Source organism: Galeopterus variegatus, unplaced genomic scaffold, assembly GCF_000696425.1.
Source record: "Galeopterus variegatus unplaced genomic scaffold, G_variegatus-3.0.2 Scaffold3444, whole genome shotgun sequence".
In the NCBI taxonomy this organism is placed as follows: domain Eukaryota; kingdom Metazoa; phylum Chordata; class Mammalia; order Dermoptera; family Cynocephalidae; genus Galeopterus; species Galeopterus variegatus.
In genome coordinates, this window is record NW_007729555.1 from 153,819 (window position 1) to 171,286 (window position 17,468).

At 35.2% G+C, this 17,468-nt stretch overlaps 1 protein-coding gene across 1 annotated transcript in view; it reads right to left on the bottom strand.

Annotated features, from left to right (window-relative positions):
* The window catches only part of LOC103600746, a 111,818-nt gene that overhangs the window by 33,324 nt on the left and 61,026 nt on the right, over positions 1-17,468 (bottom strand). Inside the window, exon 6 of the mRNA XM_008585076.1 lies at positions 13,886-13,951. Coding sequence (XP_008583298.1) covers positions 13,886-13,951 — 66 coding nt within the window. The remainder of the gene's footprint in view (positions 1-13,885; positions 13,952-17,468) is intronic.

The window sequence follows — 17,468 nt, forward strand, 5'->3', positions numbered from 1 at the left end:
ACAGTGAAGAGGTGGCTGTCTGCAACCTTGGAAGTGGGCCCTCACCAGACTGGCACCTTTATCTTGAGCTTTCCAGCCTCCAGCACTGTGAGAATTAAATGTTTGCTTTTTTTGTGTCCGGCAACGGATTGCAACCCTCGGTGTCGCGCCCGCACCTCACTCAGCCAGTGAGCGGGAACCGGTCTGTATGTGGGATCCAAACCCTTGGCGGGAGCGCTGCCGCACTCACAAGCGGCGCACTGTAGCAGTGCGCCACCGGGCCGGCCCAAATGTTTGCTTTTTAAGCCACCCATTCTATGGTATTTTGTTGCAACAGTCTGAGCAGACTAAGGTAAAGTCCAATCTTTCCTCTTATGCATTGTGTTTTCGGTATCAAGTCTAAGAACTCTTTGCTTAGCTCTCTATTCCAAACATTCTCTCCTATGTTTTTTCTAAAAGTCTATAGTTTTACATTTTACACTTAAGTCCATGATACAGTTTGAGTTGCACTTTGTGTAAGGTGTGAGGTTTACATGGAGGTTCATTTTGGGGGTTATGGAGGTCCAGTTTCTCCAGCACCATATGTTGAAAAGGTTCTTTCCTCAAAATTTATTCAAGACTGTTTTAGCTACTGTAGAGCCTTGCTTTCCATATAAATTTTGAATAAACTTTTCTATGTCAACAAAAAACCTTGCTGAGACTTTGATAGAAAGTGCACTAAACTAAAGATCAGTTTGGAAAGAACTGACATCTTCACCACGTTAGGTTGTGCAATCCATGAATATAGCATGTCTTTTCATTTATTTGGGTCTTCTTTGATTTCTTTNTTTACCCATCTCTTTCCATATTTGTTAGTCTTGCTAGAGGTTTATCAATTTTCTTGATTTTTTTTTCAAGAAACAGCTTTCTGTTCATTGATTTTTCTCTGTTGTTTTCCTACTTTCAATTTCATTGATTTCTGCTATTACCTTCATTATTTCCTTCCTTCTCATTGATAGATTCTATCTACTCTTTTATTTTTCTAATTTCTTGAGGTAGAAACTTAGATCATTGATTAGCAATCTTTCCTCTTCTCTACTGTACGCATTTAGTGCTATATTTCTCTTTCAGCCCTATTTTAGCCATATCCCACATATTTGATATGTTTCACTTTTCATTCAGTTCAATTTTCTTTTTTAATTTTACTTTGAGGCTTCTTTTTAACCCATGGATTGTTTGAAAGTGTGCTCTTTAATTTCCAAGTGTTCATAGATATTTCTCTTGTTTTGTGGTTATTATTTCATTATGATACACAACACATTCTGTACCATTTTAATTTTTCAAAATGTGCTCAAGTTTGATAGCTCACAATTTAGTCTATAGTGGTGAATGTTCATAGGTATTTTAAAAATATATGTATTCTGCTGTTGTTGTATGAAGTGTTCCCTATATGTCAGTTAGATCCTACGAGTTGATTATGTTTTTTCAGTTCTCTGTTATTCTGTATCCTTGCTGAGTTATTGTCTAGTAGTTCTATCAGTTGCTGAGAGTTTTTTAATTTCGCAACTCTAATTGTGGATTTGTCTGTCTCTTCTTTCAGCTCTATCAGTAGGTGCTTCATGTATTTCAAGCTGTCTTGTACATACCTATACACATTTAGGATTGTTAACTCTTCTTGGTGGATTGATATATTTATCCTTATGTGATGTCTTCTTTTGTTTATAGTAATTTTATTTGCTCTAGTTTACTTTCTCTGATATTGATGTAGTCAATCCTGCTTTTTTTTCTTTTAAATTAATGTCTGCAAACCATATCTTTTTCATCCTTTTACTTTCAACCTACCTATATCATAGGATTTGAAGTGGATTTCTTGTAGACAACATTTTGTCGGGTTATGTTTTCTAATCCACTCTCCCAGTCTCTGTTTTTTAATTGGCATACATAGAGCATTTATATTTAAGACAATTATTGGTATGGTAGGGCTTCAGTCTGCCACTTTATTATTTGTTTTCTGTTTATTTCTTCTGCTTCTCATTCCNACAGTGAAGAGGTGGCTGTCTGCAACCTTGGAAGTGGGCCCTCACCAGACTGGCACCTTTACCTTGAGCTTTCCAGCCTCCAGCACTGTGAGAATTAAATGTTTGCTTTTTAAGCCACCCATTCTATGGTATTTTGTTGCAACAGTCTGAGCAGACTAAGGTAAAGTCCAATCTTTCCTCTTATGCATTGTGTTTTCGGTATCAAGTCTAAGAACTCTTTGCTTAGCTCTCTATTCCAAACGTTTTCTCCTATGTTTTTTCTAAAAGTCTATAGTTTTACATTTTACACTTAAGTCCATGATACAGTTTGAGTTGCACTTTGTGTAACGTGTGAGGTTTACATGGAGGTTCATTTTGGGGGGCTATGGAGGTCCAGTTTCTCCAGCACCATATGTTGAAAAGGCTCTTTCCTCAAAATTTATTCAAGACTGTTTTAGCTACTGTAGAGCCTTGCTTTTCCATATAAATTTTGAATAAACTTTTCTATGTCAACAAAAATCCTTGCTGAGACTTTGATAGAAAGTGCACTAAACTAAAGATCAGTTTGGAAAGAACTGACATCTTCACCACGTTAAGTTGTGCAATCCATGAATATAGCATGTCTTTTCATTTATTTGGGTCTTCTTTGATTTCTTTCACCAGAATTTTGTAATTATCAGCATACAGACCCTATACAATTTTGGTTAGATTTATGCCTATTTATGTTTTCTTTAGAGCAATCACAAATGGTATTGTGTTTTAAATTTTTGTTTCTACATGTTCATTGCTAACATATAGAGAGGCAATTGATTTTTAGGGGGAAAACATTCAGTTTTTCACCATTAAGTATGATGTAAACTGTAGGGGTTTTTTGGGGTTTTTTGTTTGTTTGTTTTCTGGCAGGTGCCCTTTATCAATTTGAGGAAGCTCTCCTCTGTTCCTAGTTTGCTGAAAACTTTTATCATGAATGGGTTTGAATTTCTTCAAATAAATTTCCCATAGCAATTGACATGATCATATGATATTTCTTCTTTAGCCTGTTGATGTGATGGATTTTATTGATTGATTTTCAAATGTTGAACTAGCCTTGTATGCTATGAGCTATTTGATTACAATGTATAATTCTTTTTATACATGGCAGGTTTCAACTTATTAATATTTGATACCATCTTTGTCTAGTTTTTATATCATAGTAATACTAGCCTCATAAGATGCATTGGGAAGTAATTCTTCCTTTTCCAATTTTCTGGAATATATTGTGTAAAAATGATTCTAGTTCTTTAAATGTTCAATAGAATTATCTAGTTAAACCATCTAGACTTGAAGATTTCTTTTTCAGGAGCCTTTAAGTTTTGATTTCTTTAAGGCTATAAGACTATTTAGATTATCTATTTAAACTTGACTGAATTTTGGTAGTTATTAGCTTTTGAGAAATTGCTCCAGTTTTTCTAAGTTGTGAAATTTATGAACATAAAGCTTTTTGTAGTTTCCCTGATTATCCCTTTAAAGGTAGCAGATTTTATAGTGATACCTCATTTCACTTTTGATATTGTAGATTTGTGTCTTTACCCATCTCTTTCCATATTTGTTAGTCTTGCTAGAGGTTTATCAATTTTCTTGATTTTTTTTTCAAGAAACAGCTTTCTGTTCATTGATTTTTCTCTGTTGTTTTCCTACTTTCAATTTCATTGATTTCTGCTATTACCTTCATTATTTCCTTCCTTCTCATTGATAGATTCTATCTACTCTTTTATTTTTCTAATTTCTTGAGGTAGAAACTTAGATCATTGATTAGCAATCTTTCCTCTTCTCTACTGTACGCATTTAGTGCTATATTTCTCTTTCAGCCCTATTTTAGCCATATCCCACATATTTGATATGTTTCACTTTTCATTCAGTTCAATTTTCTTTTTTAATTTTACTTTGAGGCTTCTTTTTAACCCATGGATTGTTTGAAAGTGTGCTCTTTAATTTCCAAGTGTTCATAGATATTTCTCTTGTTTTGTGGTTATTATTTCATTATGATACACAACACATTCTGTACCATTTTAATTTTTCAAAATGTGCTCAAGTTTGATAGCTCACAATTTAGTCTATAGTGGTGAATGTTCATAGGTATTTTAAAAATATATGTATTCTGCTGTTGTTGTATGAAGTGTTCCCTATATGTCAGTTAGATCCTACGAGTTGATTATGTTTTTTCAGGGCGCACCATCCAGTGCGCCACCGGGCCGGCCCTCGGGTTATGTTTTCTAATCCACTCTCCCAGTCTCTGTTTTTTAATTGGCATACATAGAGCATTTATATTTAAGACAATTATTGGTATGTTAGGGCTTCAGTCTGCCACTTTATTATTTGTTTTCTGTTTATTTCTTCTGCTTCTCATTCCTCTTTTCTCTTACCTTTTGTGGGTTACTTGAACATTTTTAAAGATTTCATCTTGATTTACTTATAGTGTTTCTGAATATAGTGCTTTATATTGCTTTCTTAGTGGCTGCTCTAGGTATTACAATATGCAATATATAATTTATCACAGTCTAATAGTATCCACTGAAGCGTAAAAATGTTCCATCTGTTTAGGCCCTTGACCCTTTCACTTTTGAAGTATCACTGTCCTAAGTATATCCTCTACACACATTAAAAACCACATTAGATGGTGTTACAAATTTTGCATCAACCATGAAGTTTGATATGAGAAACTCATAAGAAAATAGTCTATTATATTTACCCTTATTTTTTACCCATTCATATGTTCTTTCCTTTCTAAAGTTCCAAGCCTTCTTTTGTTATGATTTCTTTTGTGTGTAGAGGACTTCCTTTAGCATTCTGCAAGGGCAGTTTTACTGGCAACAAATTCTTTTAGTTTTCCTTCATCTGAGAATGTCTTTATTTCTCCTTCATTCTTGAAGGATAGTTATGCCTGATACAGAATTCACAGCTGACAGTTCTTTTCTTTCAGTACTTGAAAAAATGTTCTGTCACTTCTTTCTGGCCTCCATGGTTTCAGATAAAAAATGTTGTCATTTAAATTTGTGTTCCATTATAATACAACTCATTCAAATTTTTGTTGTTTTTCTCTGGCTGCTTTCAAAATTTTTTCTATGGTCTTCAGTTTTCAGAAGTTTAGTTACGATGTGTCTTGGTGTGGATTCCTTAAATTTAACCTACATTGAGTTTTCTCAGCTTCTTAAATTTGTTCGTGTATAAACCAACAGATATAACTGCCTGATATATACATCAAAGATATAACTTTCATCAAAGTTAGGAAGTTCTAAGCCACTATTTCTTTGAATATTTTTACAATCTCACTCTCTCTCCTCTCTTTTTTGGACTCTAATGATGCAAATTTAGCTTTCTATTATTGTCTCACACATCCCTGAGTCTCTGTTCATTTTTTAAAAAAATCTATTGTCTCTCTGTTGTTCAGATTGGGTTCATTCAAATGATCTGTTATCAAGTTCATTGACCCTATCCTCTGTCATATTCTCTGTGCTATTAGTCCATCGTGTGAACTTTATTTCAGTGAGTGTATTTTTCAGTTCTATAATTTTAATTTGTTTTTAAAAATAACTTCTATTTGCTGAAGTTTCCTATTTTTTCATTTGTTTCAAGATATTTTGTAATTTCTTGATGAAGAATTTTTATGATAATTTTATCTTCTGATTTGTTTAGGTATTGAATTTGGTTTTCATTTCTCATTTAACTTGTGATTTTCCTGGTTCCTCATATGACAAGTGATTTCCAGTTGTACTGTGAACATTTGGATATTATATTATGAAACACTGGATCCTATTTAATTTTTTTTTTTTTTTTTTTTTTTTTTTTTAGCAAGCAGGGCTAGGCAGGTGTGCAGTTCAGATTCCTGCTAACACCACCCCAGCAAAAGTGGAACACTGACTCACGTTTCCTCGTTGTAGACAGGTGGGGTGGAAATTCAGCTCCCCACTAATCTCTACTCACACGGGGAGTAGGGGAGAAGTATAGGCTTGACTAGCCACATGTGGTATGTCCTTGTCCAGCTTCTTGTTCAGTCTCATTGATGCTGGGTGTGAGTAGAGGCTTAGCTCCTCTCTGGGCTCCACTGACACCAGGAGTAGAGGGGTGAAGCTTAGTGTTGACCACATTGCCTCATACCCCTTTAAGACTCACGGTTAGACATTATCGCTTGTTGCTGTTGGGACAGAAGCTCAGTGCGCTGCTGGATCAAAGGGCTACTGGCTTTTCGCTTGATAGGGGATGGAAGATTAGCTTCTCACTTGGTCCCATGAACACTCTCACAGCAGGGGAATCAGAATATTGTCACCTGCTTCCGCCAGGGTCAGGGTATGTTAGATTGGCCCCCTCCTCCTGGGTGGTCCTTTGACACCACCTGATGGGGAAATTGTAGTGTCTCCTGCTTCCATTTGGCAGAAGATGGGAGATTTTGCTCCCCAGTCAGTCTTGCCAACACTACCCTGGCAGGAGAATCAGAGCACCTTTGCTTGCTTCTACAGAATGGAAGGGACTGGAAAATCAGCTCTCTGTTTCCTGGTCCTTTGACTAGGGGAAATAGGCTTTTCTTGGAAGTTTTGTTTTGTTTTTGTTTTTTGGGTTTTTGTCTTTGCCTGTTGATGGTTCTGGGTTGGAGGCTTCTGGTGCGCCCTGTTTGTTGATATATGGAAGCCAATGAGGAAATGCAGGGGGACCACTGTTATGTCATTATGTCATTTCCCAAGGTCCCTAGATAGTCTACTTTATTTTTGAACCTTTCAGAGCCTTCCTATAATTGTTTTTTGTGCTATGTCTAGGGTTTTTTACTTGCAAGAGAGAGGATCTGAAAGGAAGGGAGCTTCCCTATTTATCAGAATTAGAACTCTCAACAACTCGATTTTTTAAATGAGAAAAATATTGGTGGAAACATTTCACAAAAGAAGATATGAATGGCCAATAAGCACATGAAAATGTGCTCAACGGCATTAATTGTTATAGAAACACAAATTAAAGTCACTCTGAGAAACCACTATACATGCACTAGAACAGCTAAAATTTTTTAAATGACAACAGCAAATGTTGGCAAGGATGTGGAGCAAACAGAACTCTTGTTGGTGAGAATGTAAAATGACACAGACAGTTTGGAGAAAGGTCTTTCTTATAACACTAAACACACATCTACACTAAGTTATCTAATAATTTTACTTCGAAGTACTTACTCAAGAGATGAAAATACATGGCAAAAAGATTTGTACCAGAATATCTACTGCAGTTTTATTTATAATAGTCCAAAACAAGAGACAGCCCAGGTATCCATCATTAGCAAGATGGTAAACAAATTGGTATATTCACAAAATGGAATTCTACTCAACAATAAAAAGAAACTACTAACAAATGTGACAACATGGTTGAATCTCAAAACACTGTAAGGGGTGAAAGAAGTCTTACACAAAAGTGTAGACCATGTGATTCTGTTTATATACAGTTTTAGAGCTAGAAAAAGTAGTTAATGGTGAAAAACATTATAACAGTTGTTGCCTTTGGTGGGGAGAGTAGTGAATGCTTGGCAAGGACGATGGCGGTATGGTTATGGATGATAGTAATGTTTCATATGTTGACTGGAGTTTGGATCATACAAATATATGCATTTGTCAAAAGTCATCAAATGGTACACTTAAGATGCATGCATGTCATTGTATATAAATATTATCTTAAAAAGAAATAGTAAATGTAGACAAGCGTTGAATTCTAGTTAATGATATGCATTGCTGAAGAATTTATGGGAAATGTACGAACAGCTATAGCTTGGTTTGAAATGTATCATAATGTAATCCACATTTAGAAGGTAAAGATATGATGAGTTAGTGTTTGGCTAGAGAGATAAAAATATGTCTAGCTATGAGATAAAGCAAGATAATAACTATTAGTGGCAAAATCTAGGTGGTAGGCTTACAGGTGTTCACTATAAATTTTTTTTTTATGTTTGAAAATTTTCATAGTAAAGTACTAAGGGGAATAAAGTTGTCCTGGCTATTGCATGGAGACTAGACAGGAGAGAAGTAATATTATAGGAGAAGAGATTAGTTAAGATACTATAACGATGATCATCCAGTGAAAGGCATTTGTGGCTTATACAGTGGATGGAGCAGAGACGATAAAAAGAAATTTGGGGATGTGACCTGTAATTTTGGAAGGAATTGACTAGATTTTTCTGTTAAGTTGGATGAAATGGTCGTGGCAATAAGCAGGGAAGGAGAGAAATCAAGGCTGATTCTTAAGTTTCTAGAGGGTGGGATCATTTTGTGGGCTCAATCTGGTGTAGGTAAAATTTCCTTATGGTTTTAATCTGTGATTATTAATAAGGTCAAATACCTTTTCATGTGTTTCTCATCTGTATTGCCTCTTTTCACCTCTGCCTATTTTTCTATTGGATCATGTATCTTTTATTGATTATTGTGAGTTCTTTATATTTTGTTGTATACTCATACTTTGTCAACTGTGTTACTTGTCTTTTTATTGTTTTTATAGAATCTTTATGAAAAGTTCTTAATCTCAACAAAGTAGAATTTATCAAGTTTTTCTTCTATGATTTGTGCCTTCAGTGTTTTACTTAAGAAACTATCTCAACACCATCATATGAAGATATTATCTTAAATCATCCTAAATCTTGATATTTTAATCTTCAACTTTTAGGTTTTTATCTACTTGAAATTCATTTATCTATAGTGTAAAGCAGGGATCTAATTTCATCTTTTCTTATGGATATTCAATTGTTCCAGCACCATTTATTGAAAAGTCCATCCTTTTCCCACTAACAGGCCATGCTATCGAGGCCATATACCAAGGGTCCATATGTAGGTTGGTCTGTTTGGGGGCCCTCTATTTTGTTCATTGGTCTACTGATCTCTCGTTGCTAATTATGTTTTGTTTATTAAGAAGCAACTTGTTCAACAAGTTGCACAAATGTGTCTTAGCTATTCTTGGCTCTTTGTATTACCATATACATTTTATGGATAATCAAATTTTAAACAAACCTTCTGCAGTTTTTATGGGAAAAACACAATGCCTACACATCAATTCAGAGAGAAATTATTTTCTTTTTAAAACTTAAGTATTTCAATACAATTTATTCCATTTATTTAAGTCTTCTCTAATGTTTCTCACTAAAGGTCAAATATCTTTTGTTAGATTTATTTCTTGGTATTTTACACTTTTCTGATACTACTGTAAATGTATATATCATTTTTAAAATTTCATTTTCTATTTGGTTGTCTGTGACATAGGAATAATTATGCTTTTTGTGTATTGAATTTTTAAAATCTACACAGTTTGCTAAACTGAGTAATCACAATTCATACATTTTATTCTCTTTTCTTGTCTTTCTAAGCCAATTAACACTTCCAATACAACTGCAATGAATTGAAGAGAGCCAGCATTTTCATGTAGCCATCAATGTATCACCATTAATCGCAATGTTTGATGTAGGCTTTTTGTAGATACTTTTTACCAGATTAAGGAAGTTCTCTGGTATTGCTAGTTAACTAAGAGGATGGCTTTTTTAAAAAAAATCATAAGCAGATGCTGAATTTTATCAACTGCTTTTTTCCCCTGCCACTACTGAGATGATCAAATGGATTTACTTCTTTATTCTACACTGAATTTAAATGTTAGATTTTGAACATTAAACAAACTTTAAATTCCTGGTATAATTTCAACTTGTCCAAGATTTAACTTCTGTTTACATATTGCTTTTGGGTTCATTGAGAATTTTTGATCATCATTTTTTCTCTCCTTTTAGTAATTTGGAAATTACAGCATTGGTTTCAATTCTTCCATTGGTTACTCTATAAATTGCATCTTGTATATTTAACTTATGAAAATGTAAACTTAATGGTTTTATTCCTCTTCCAGATAATTCAAAGAAACTTAAACTACTTGAATTTTATTGTTCTGTATTTTTTGACATCTTTATTGAGGTATAAATGATGTAAACTATACAGTTTTGCAGCATACAATCTGATGAGTTTTAAATAGTCTACACTTGTGAAACCATCTATGGAATTTGGATGTGCTGTCCTCTCCAAAACTCATGTGGAAGTTTGACCCCCAATGTGGCAGTGTTGGAAACTGATTGAGTCATGGGGGCAGATCCTTTATGAATGGATTAATGCTCTCCCTGGGGGAGGGGGGTTAATGAGTGAGTTCTCGCTCTGTTAGTTCCTGCGAGAGCTCGTTGCTTAAAAAGACCCTGGCACCTTCTCTCTCTCTTGCTTCCTGTCTCCATGTGATCTGCTTGTACCCACCAGCTGCCTGCCACTTTCCACCATGAGTAGAAGCAGCCTGAGGCCCATGCCAGATGCAGCTGTCCCAGAATTGTAAGCCAAGTAAACCTCTTTCCTTTATAAATTACCCAGTCTCAGGTATTTGTGTTATAGCAACACAAAACAGACTAAAACACCATCACTACAATCAAGATACTGAATACTGTATCCATCACTCCCAAAAGTTTCCCTATGCCCCTTTATAAACAAACTGTCTATACTCTCCTACCCTCTTACCAGGCGACCACTGATCTGCTTTCTGTCACTATATTTCTATTTTTCATTTTCTGGAATTTTAAATGAATTGCTCCATACAAATGTTTTATTTATTTTTGTCTGGCTTCTTTTACTCAGCATAATTATTTTGAGATTCATCCTTGTCTCTGTAAGAATAATCCATTCCTTTTTATTGCTAAATAGTATTCCACTGGATAGATAGAGTAAAGTTTATCCACTTCCCTCCTAAAGGTTATTAGGGTTTTTTCTAGTTTTGGGCTCTTAAAAATAAAGCTTCTGTGAACATTTGTGTACAAGTCTTTGTGTGAACCCATGCTTTTATTTACGTTGGGTAAATACCTAGAGTGGAAGACCAAATCATATAGATTTAGATAAAATCATATAGTATAGATTTTAAAATTTTCTTTTAATTTTCAAAATATTTTTCAAAGTGGATGTATAGTTTCCATGTTCACCAGCAATGAGAGTTCTAACTGCTCCACATCCTTGACAACACTTGATATGGTTGGCCTTTTTAATTTTAGCCATTCTAGTGAGAATATATGGTTTCTCATTGAGATTTTAATTTGTATTTCCCTAAAGATTAATGATGTTGAGCATCTTTTATGTTATTGTTTGTCATCTGTGTATCCTCTTTAGTGAAGTGTCTGTTCAAATAGTTTGCCTATTTTTAAAAACTGGGTTACTTTAGCATGTGACTAAGTTGTAAGAGTTCTTTATACATTCCTGTAGGGAATCCTTTGTTAGATTGATTTTGCGAATATTTTCTCCTACTCTGTGGCTTGCCTTTTTGTTTTTTCTTTAACATTTTAATGAGTAAAATTTTTTAACTTTCATGAGGTGTAATTTGTTATTTTAGAATCTTTGTCAAACCTGAGGTCATTAAGATCCTCTCATATGTCTTATTTTAGAAGTTCTGTAGTTTTAGCTATTACATTGAGGTTTCCGATCCATTCCAAGTTAGTTTTTATAAGAGGTGTGAGGTAAAGATTGAAGTTAATTTTTTGCTTAGAGCTGTCCAATTGTTTCAGCACCATTTCTGGAAAAGATCATCTTTACTTACTGAATTGCCTTGATACCTTTGCCAGAAATCAATTCACTGTATATGACCTACGGGGTCTGTTTCTGAACTTTATATTCTATTCCATCAATTTATGCTTATCTGTATACCGATACCACTTTACCTTGATTATAATAGCTTTACTGTGAGTCTTGACACCAAATTGTCAGTCCTTCAACTTTGTTCTTTTTCAAAATTGTTTTAGCTATTCAAAGTCCTATGGATATCCATATAAATTTTAGGATGAGCTTGTTGATTTCAACAGAAAAGCCAGAAGTTTGATTGGAATTGTATTGAATCTGTAAGTCACTTTGGAGATAACTGACAGCTTAATAATATGCATGTTCTGAATCATGATCACAGCGTATTTTTCCATCTATTTAAGTCTTTAATTTCTCACTTAGGCCACTCAGCCTAGGAATTATAGCAAGGTACAAAATTATTTCACATACTTTCACAAAAGCCAATCTAAGGATACAGTCACTCCATATTTCATCTTACCTATACTTACTGATTGTGCCTTTTTACTACCAGCTGTTGACTTTTTACACTAGCCTTTTAATAAACCAGAAAATAATTTGCATTGGGGAATGGTAACAGACAGGCATGCAACAAAAACCTTTCGGTGGGAAGGTTTTTAATTTTTTACAGAAGAACTGTGGTCAACTCCATTTTCTCCCATTCCCCCTTGTCAGTGCAACCACAAATCCTGATTTCTGGAAAAAAGCAGTATAGCAACAATAAAAGGAAGCCCAAATAGCAACAAAGCCAGCCTCCCTATGAATGAATAACAGAATGCCCTGGGGAGAGGGGCTGCAAAACAGTGACCTTGCTGGGCCTAAAGGAGGTATACCATGAAAACCTCGGTCACAAGAAGAACCTCGAACCCACGTCCTCTACTGAAAACATGAAGCCCCAAACTAGTTCTAAGCATCCTGAAGGCTCTTGTGCTGTTGGGAGGTTTGTTTTGCAGCCTCTTGCTGCTTGGCAACAAGCTTGGGGCTCAACAAACTTTTAAACGATAAAATAAAACATGATTGGTTCCCCTGTGAGCAATACAATAGCACCCGTTAAATGCTTACAGTTAAAATAAAGACACAAAGTCATTCAAAGAGTAAGGGGTCTGCTCCTCCTACAGGCACAAATTCATTGAGTGAGTAGTTTCATTTCTTCTCTATTGTTGCTAACAAACTCACAATATAACATTTGCTTCCCACTCTATAAAAACAGTTTCAATTTTCATGACAATATGCACATTCACTTTGTTTTTGGAAGCAAAGCCTGGGCTTTGGAGGAATGACAGAAGACGGAGGAGGATGGGGTACAAGAAATCGATCAAGCAGACTCAAATAACGGACACTATTTTTATATGTCAGGTATTAAAAGTAAAAGGTTCGAAATAACATATTTGTTAACACATGGTTTTTGTAAGTAGCCAACCATAATATTTTTCACTGCCTGCATTCCCAAGTTGGTCTCATAGAAGGCTTTATTGTAAGCCAGGAGCATTGTTTTGCATTAATTTCTATGACAAGGAACCCAAAACACAGGGTGCTGAGAGTAACAAAACAGAGTAAGGGAAACAGTCATGACTTGGCACAAAGTGTGACAAGCTGTAAAAAAGCAAATGTTTCAATATCTGAAGTGGTGTTGATTTCCTATGAACAACCTTTTCTCTTCTAAACAGTCTCATATTCTTTTCAAGCACATTTAGAACGCAAGTCAAGCTGTGTTTTATTTTTTATTATAATAAACACAGTCAGTTTACTGTAACAAAGACATGCTAGTGGTGATAAGATGAAAACCAAAGTACACCCCCATGAGCTGGGTGGGGGGACCTGGGGGCGGGGAGTCAACTGATAAAATAAAAGACCAGCCGTCTGGAAAGTTCTCCTAAAAGAACATAAAAAGGCAGTGTTTTCTTACAAGACTAACACAGAATGCCAAAATATCTAGCTGGGCTCTTTTTCTGTTGTCACTTATGGCAAATTGTAACTAAAAATAGCAAATACTTCAAAATATTGGGCTTTCATATTTTTTTTTATCTCTATAATAAAATGCAAAAATTTTGTACATTATTTAAATGGGAATACTATTTCTTATGTAACACTCTACTACCCAGTAAGTATATTTGTTAAAGTACTACTCAAACTGTTATCTTAAAAATAATCATTTGAAAATGTGATTATGCATGCACTTAGATTTTTGATAAAGGTGAAATAAATAGTTCACAGTAAACGGCTACAAATAAAGCTTATAAAACTTTCATGACTAAATTAAATTCCTGAATTCAAATTAGGGAATAATGTAAATCATCTTACCATATCTTGAACTAATGATTTTTCATAATCAAGTTCATATTTTAACCTTTCTCTGCCATCTATTAACTGAAATAGAGAAAAAAATTATTTTGATTAAAGATAAGAATACCCGAAATTCCTCCTGAACAGAATTTAGTGAAACATATTTTGATAGGAAAGGGAAAATTAAATTTCTACAGATTATCATGTTATAATAATATATTATTACAAAATTATTATGTAAGCAAGCAAAATATACCTGGAAAACGCCAATTTATTTGCAACCTTCCTCACCCTACCCCCCAAAACGTGACATCAATACATGATAAATCAAATCCTAATCTGTCAAAAAGAACAATTTTGCTTTACTCTTTAGGCAACGCATTTCTCTTATGTTAGGTTTTCATATATCAAACCATATTTATACTGATTGAAATTATTGCAGGGCCGTTGTCCCCATGCAACTTGCCTCACTATTTTAAATAATTGTTTACTATTTGTGTGTGTTTTATCTAGTGGTAAAATTCAACACTGGGTTTTGACATTCATTCAATTTGATTCTTGTATTTATTAATTTAATAAATAACCTCAGTATCACTGTCCTTGCTGTTTCAGGACTTTATAGTTTCCTTGATTTATCCAAGTGACAACTTAATGGACCTCTCTGGCTCCAGATTTTCCTCCCTCCCATTCATTTTTTTTTTGAAACACAAATCTGATCTACTACAATGTGCAAGTCTCCCCAATTCACTCGGAAGATAATTCAAACCCCCTGTGTGAATCATAATCCTCTGTGATTGTGCCCTACACCTTGCCAACCCCGCTCTCACGTACCCTTCAGCTATAGCAAACCACACACACTTCCCTATGCAAGGTACTTTCTCATGGTACTTAGAATACTCTTCCCAACTCTACCTTGGCCCTTTCCTGACTAATGCTAACCCCTCTTCTGGGACTCAGCTCAGTATCCTTCCTCCAACCTTCCCTGATCCCTGACAATCCAGTCTGGGGGTGCATTCTATGTGCCCCACAGCAAACTGCATTTCTCTGCATCCCGATGCTAGCTCACCTGTAGTGTGAGCTCTGACTACTACTGGTCTGTCTCCCTACCAGGATGAAATTCATGAGAACGGGTTATATTGTGGCAGCAGCTGGAAGACAGACACAGATACATCTGCTACTAGATTTGGAATTAAAACACAAAAGCTACTGAATTCCGTAACTGATAGTGTCCTGATAGATGGACAGAGGTCAGCCTACACAATTCCAGTCCCATTTCCAACTTGTTTTTAATTGTGTCTGGGGCTAAAAAGGGGAGCATGTGGCTTATCCAAAGGCTTCCGGATTGTCCCTTTTCCTTCTTCCGTTTCCTGCTCACCCCTGCCCTGCACCCTCAGTCTTCCCCTTCTTCCTGCCCCACCACAAATTCTCACCATAGTGTCTCATCAGACTCCTACTTTGTCCTCTGGCTGTAGCAAAGCAGAAACAGTTCCACAAGCTCTTTCACCGTATGCATTCACATTCTGCACCTAGCTCTTCTACCCTCTTGCCCACCTGAAAAAAATCAGCTCGACTGGAGGAGAGTGTGAGAAAAATCATGGAACTGTTTGTGAAGGCTTTCTAGAAGATTCCAGATGAAGCCAGCCATCTCTTCTCTATGTACACACTTCTATTACAGTCCCTACTATCCTACCCCATGATTTTTGTCTATCTCTCTAGGCCTGACCTCCTCCACAGCAGGGGCCATATGCATATACATGCATTTTATTTTTCTAGCAGTAGTGCAATGCCTAGCACTTAAAAGCATCTAGTAAACATTGCTGAATTAATTTATTTAGTGAAGGATATTGGAAGCCAACTAGCAAATATCAGCTCTCATTTGTCCAACAATGTCTGATCTGCTTTCCAGCTAACAAAGCACTTTCACGTACATGATCTCATTCTTTCCACACAGTAAGTCCGGGGGAACAGGAAGGAGGGACATAAAGGACTGGCCCAAGGAGATGTAGCGGCAGAAATAGAACAGGAACCTGGGCTTCTAGATTCTTTCAGCTAAATACTAAAATGTGCCTACATTTAATGTTGATGTGGAGTTCCAGAACACACTAAGAAAAAGAGACAGGACTTAAAAGAATAATCAAGGAGATTAGAGGTCTGCTGTATTTGTTTAGAACAGAGCTGTCAAATAGAAATATAATGTGAGTTATCTATATAATTTGAATTTTATAGTAGCCTTGTTAAAAAAGTAAAGGTCAGGCAGAGAAAAAGAAATACCACATGTTCTCACTTATTGGTGGGAGCTAAAAATAAATAAATAAATTCACTCACATACACACACACAAAAAAAACCGGAGGGTGGGGAGAAGATATAACAACTACAATTTTTTGAAGTTGTTACAACATGCAAACAGAAAGGACATTCTTGGGTGGGAGCGGTGAGAGGGAGGAGGGAGGGAGGTTTGGGTGATGGGCCATAATAATCAACTACACTGTATATCGACAAAATATAAATTTAAAGGAAAAAAATAAAAATAAAAAGTAAAGGAAGCAGGCAAAAGTAATTTTAATACTATATTTTACGTATCCCAATATACATCCAAAATATTATCACTTTCATGTGTAATGAATATTAAAAATTATTACTGTGATATTTTGCATTTTTATACTAAGTCTTTGAAATCCACTGTGTAATTTTCACTTATAGTACCTCTCAATTTGGGACCTAATTTTTTTTCTTTTTGGCGGTTGGCTGGTAAGGGGATCTGAACCCTTGACTTCAGTGTTATAACACCATGCTCTAACCAACTGAACTAATTAACCAGCCCACTGGGAGCTAAATTTTTATTGGAAACATTTTATCTGTATTTAGATTTCATAAAATTTACAGATAAAAAAGTAGAATTACATACCCAAGTTATTGAAAATATACGTACATAAATTTTTCCAATAACTGAAGCAAGTATCAGTTTTTAAATTTAAAATAATTAAAAGTTAAACAATTAAAATACAGTCCCTCAGTTGCACTGGCCCCATTTCAAGTGTTCAATAGCCACATGTGGCCAGTGGCTGCCACTGGGCAGTATTGATCTAGAAAGCTCAGGCATCACTTAATTGACATAGTCAAGCTCACCCAGGGTATAACCTACCATTCCTAGGACATGTTTCTTTCTAACTAGTGTCTTAACAGTAACATTTTTTGCTTTAATTTCTCACTGTATTCCTCATAGAGAGTAGGAAGCTTTTGCAACTCATTGCTACCAGTGGTAGTATAGACTGAATAGCCTTAGAAACATTTAAAATAAAGAAACTGGTCATGGCTTCCTGGTAGGTTATTAAATGAAACTGTTGTGCTGAGATTTCATTTTTAACCTAAGAGGTTGATGCCAAGAAAGTTAATTAAACTTGCTTGTTCATAGAGTCCCTGTTGTTATCTCTATAAGAATAAAATTTACGTTGTCACCATTACAAACGGAGTGAAGCAGAAGAAAATGAAATCATTTTGTAAAAACCTGTGACAAATTCAGTTAGCAGAGAAAACACCTCCCAACTCTGACTCATCAGGATAATCATTAATTTTTAAAAAAAATGTGTTTAGAAGTAATTT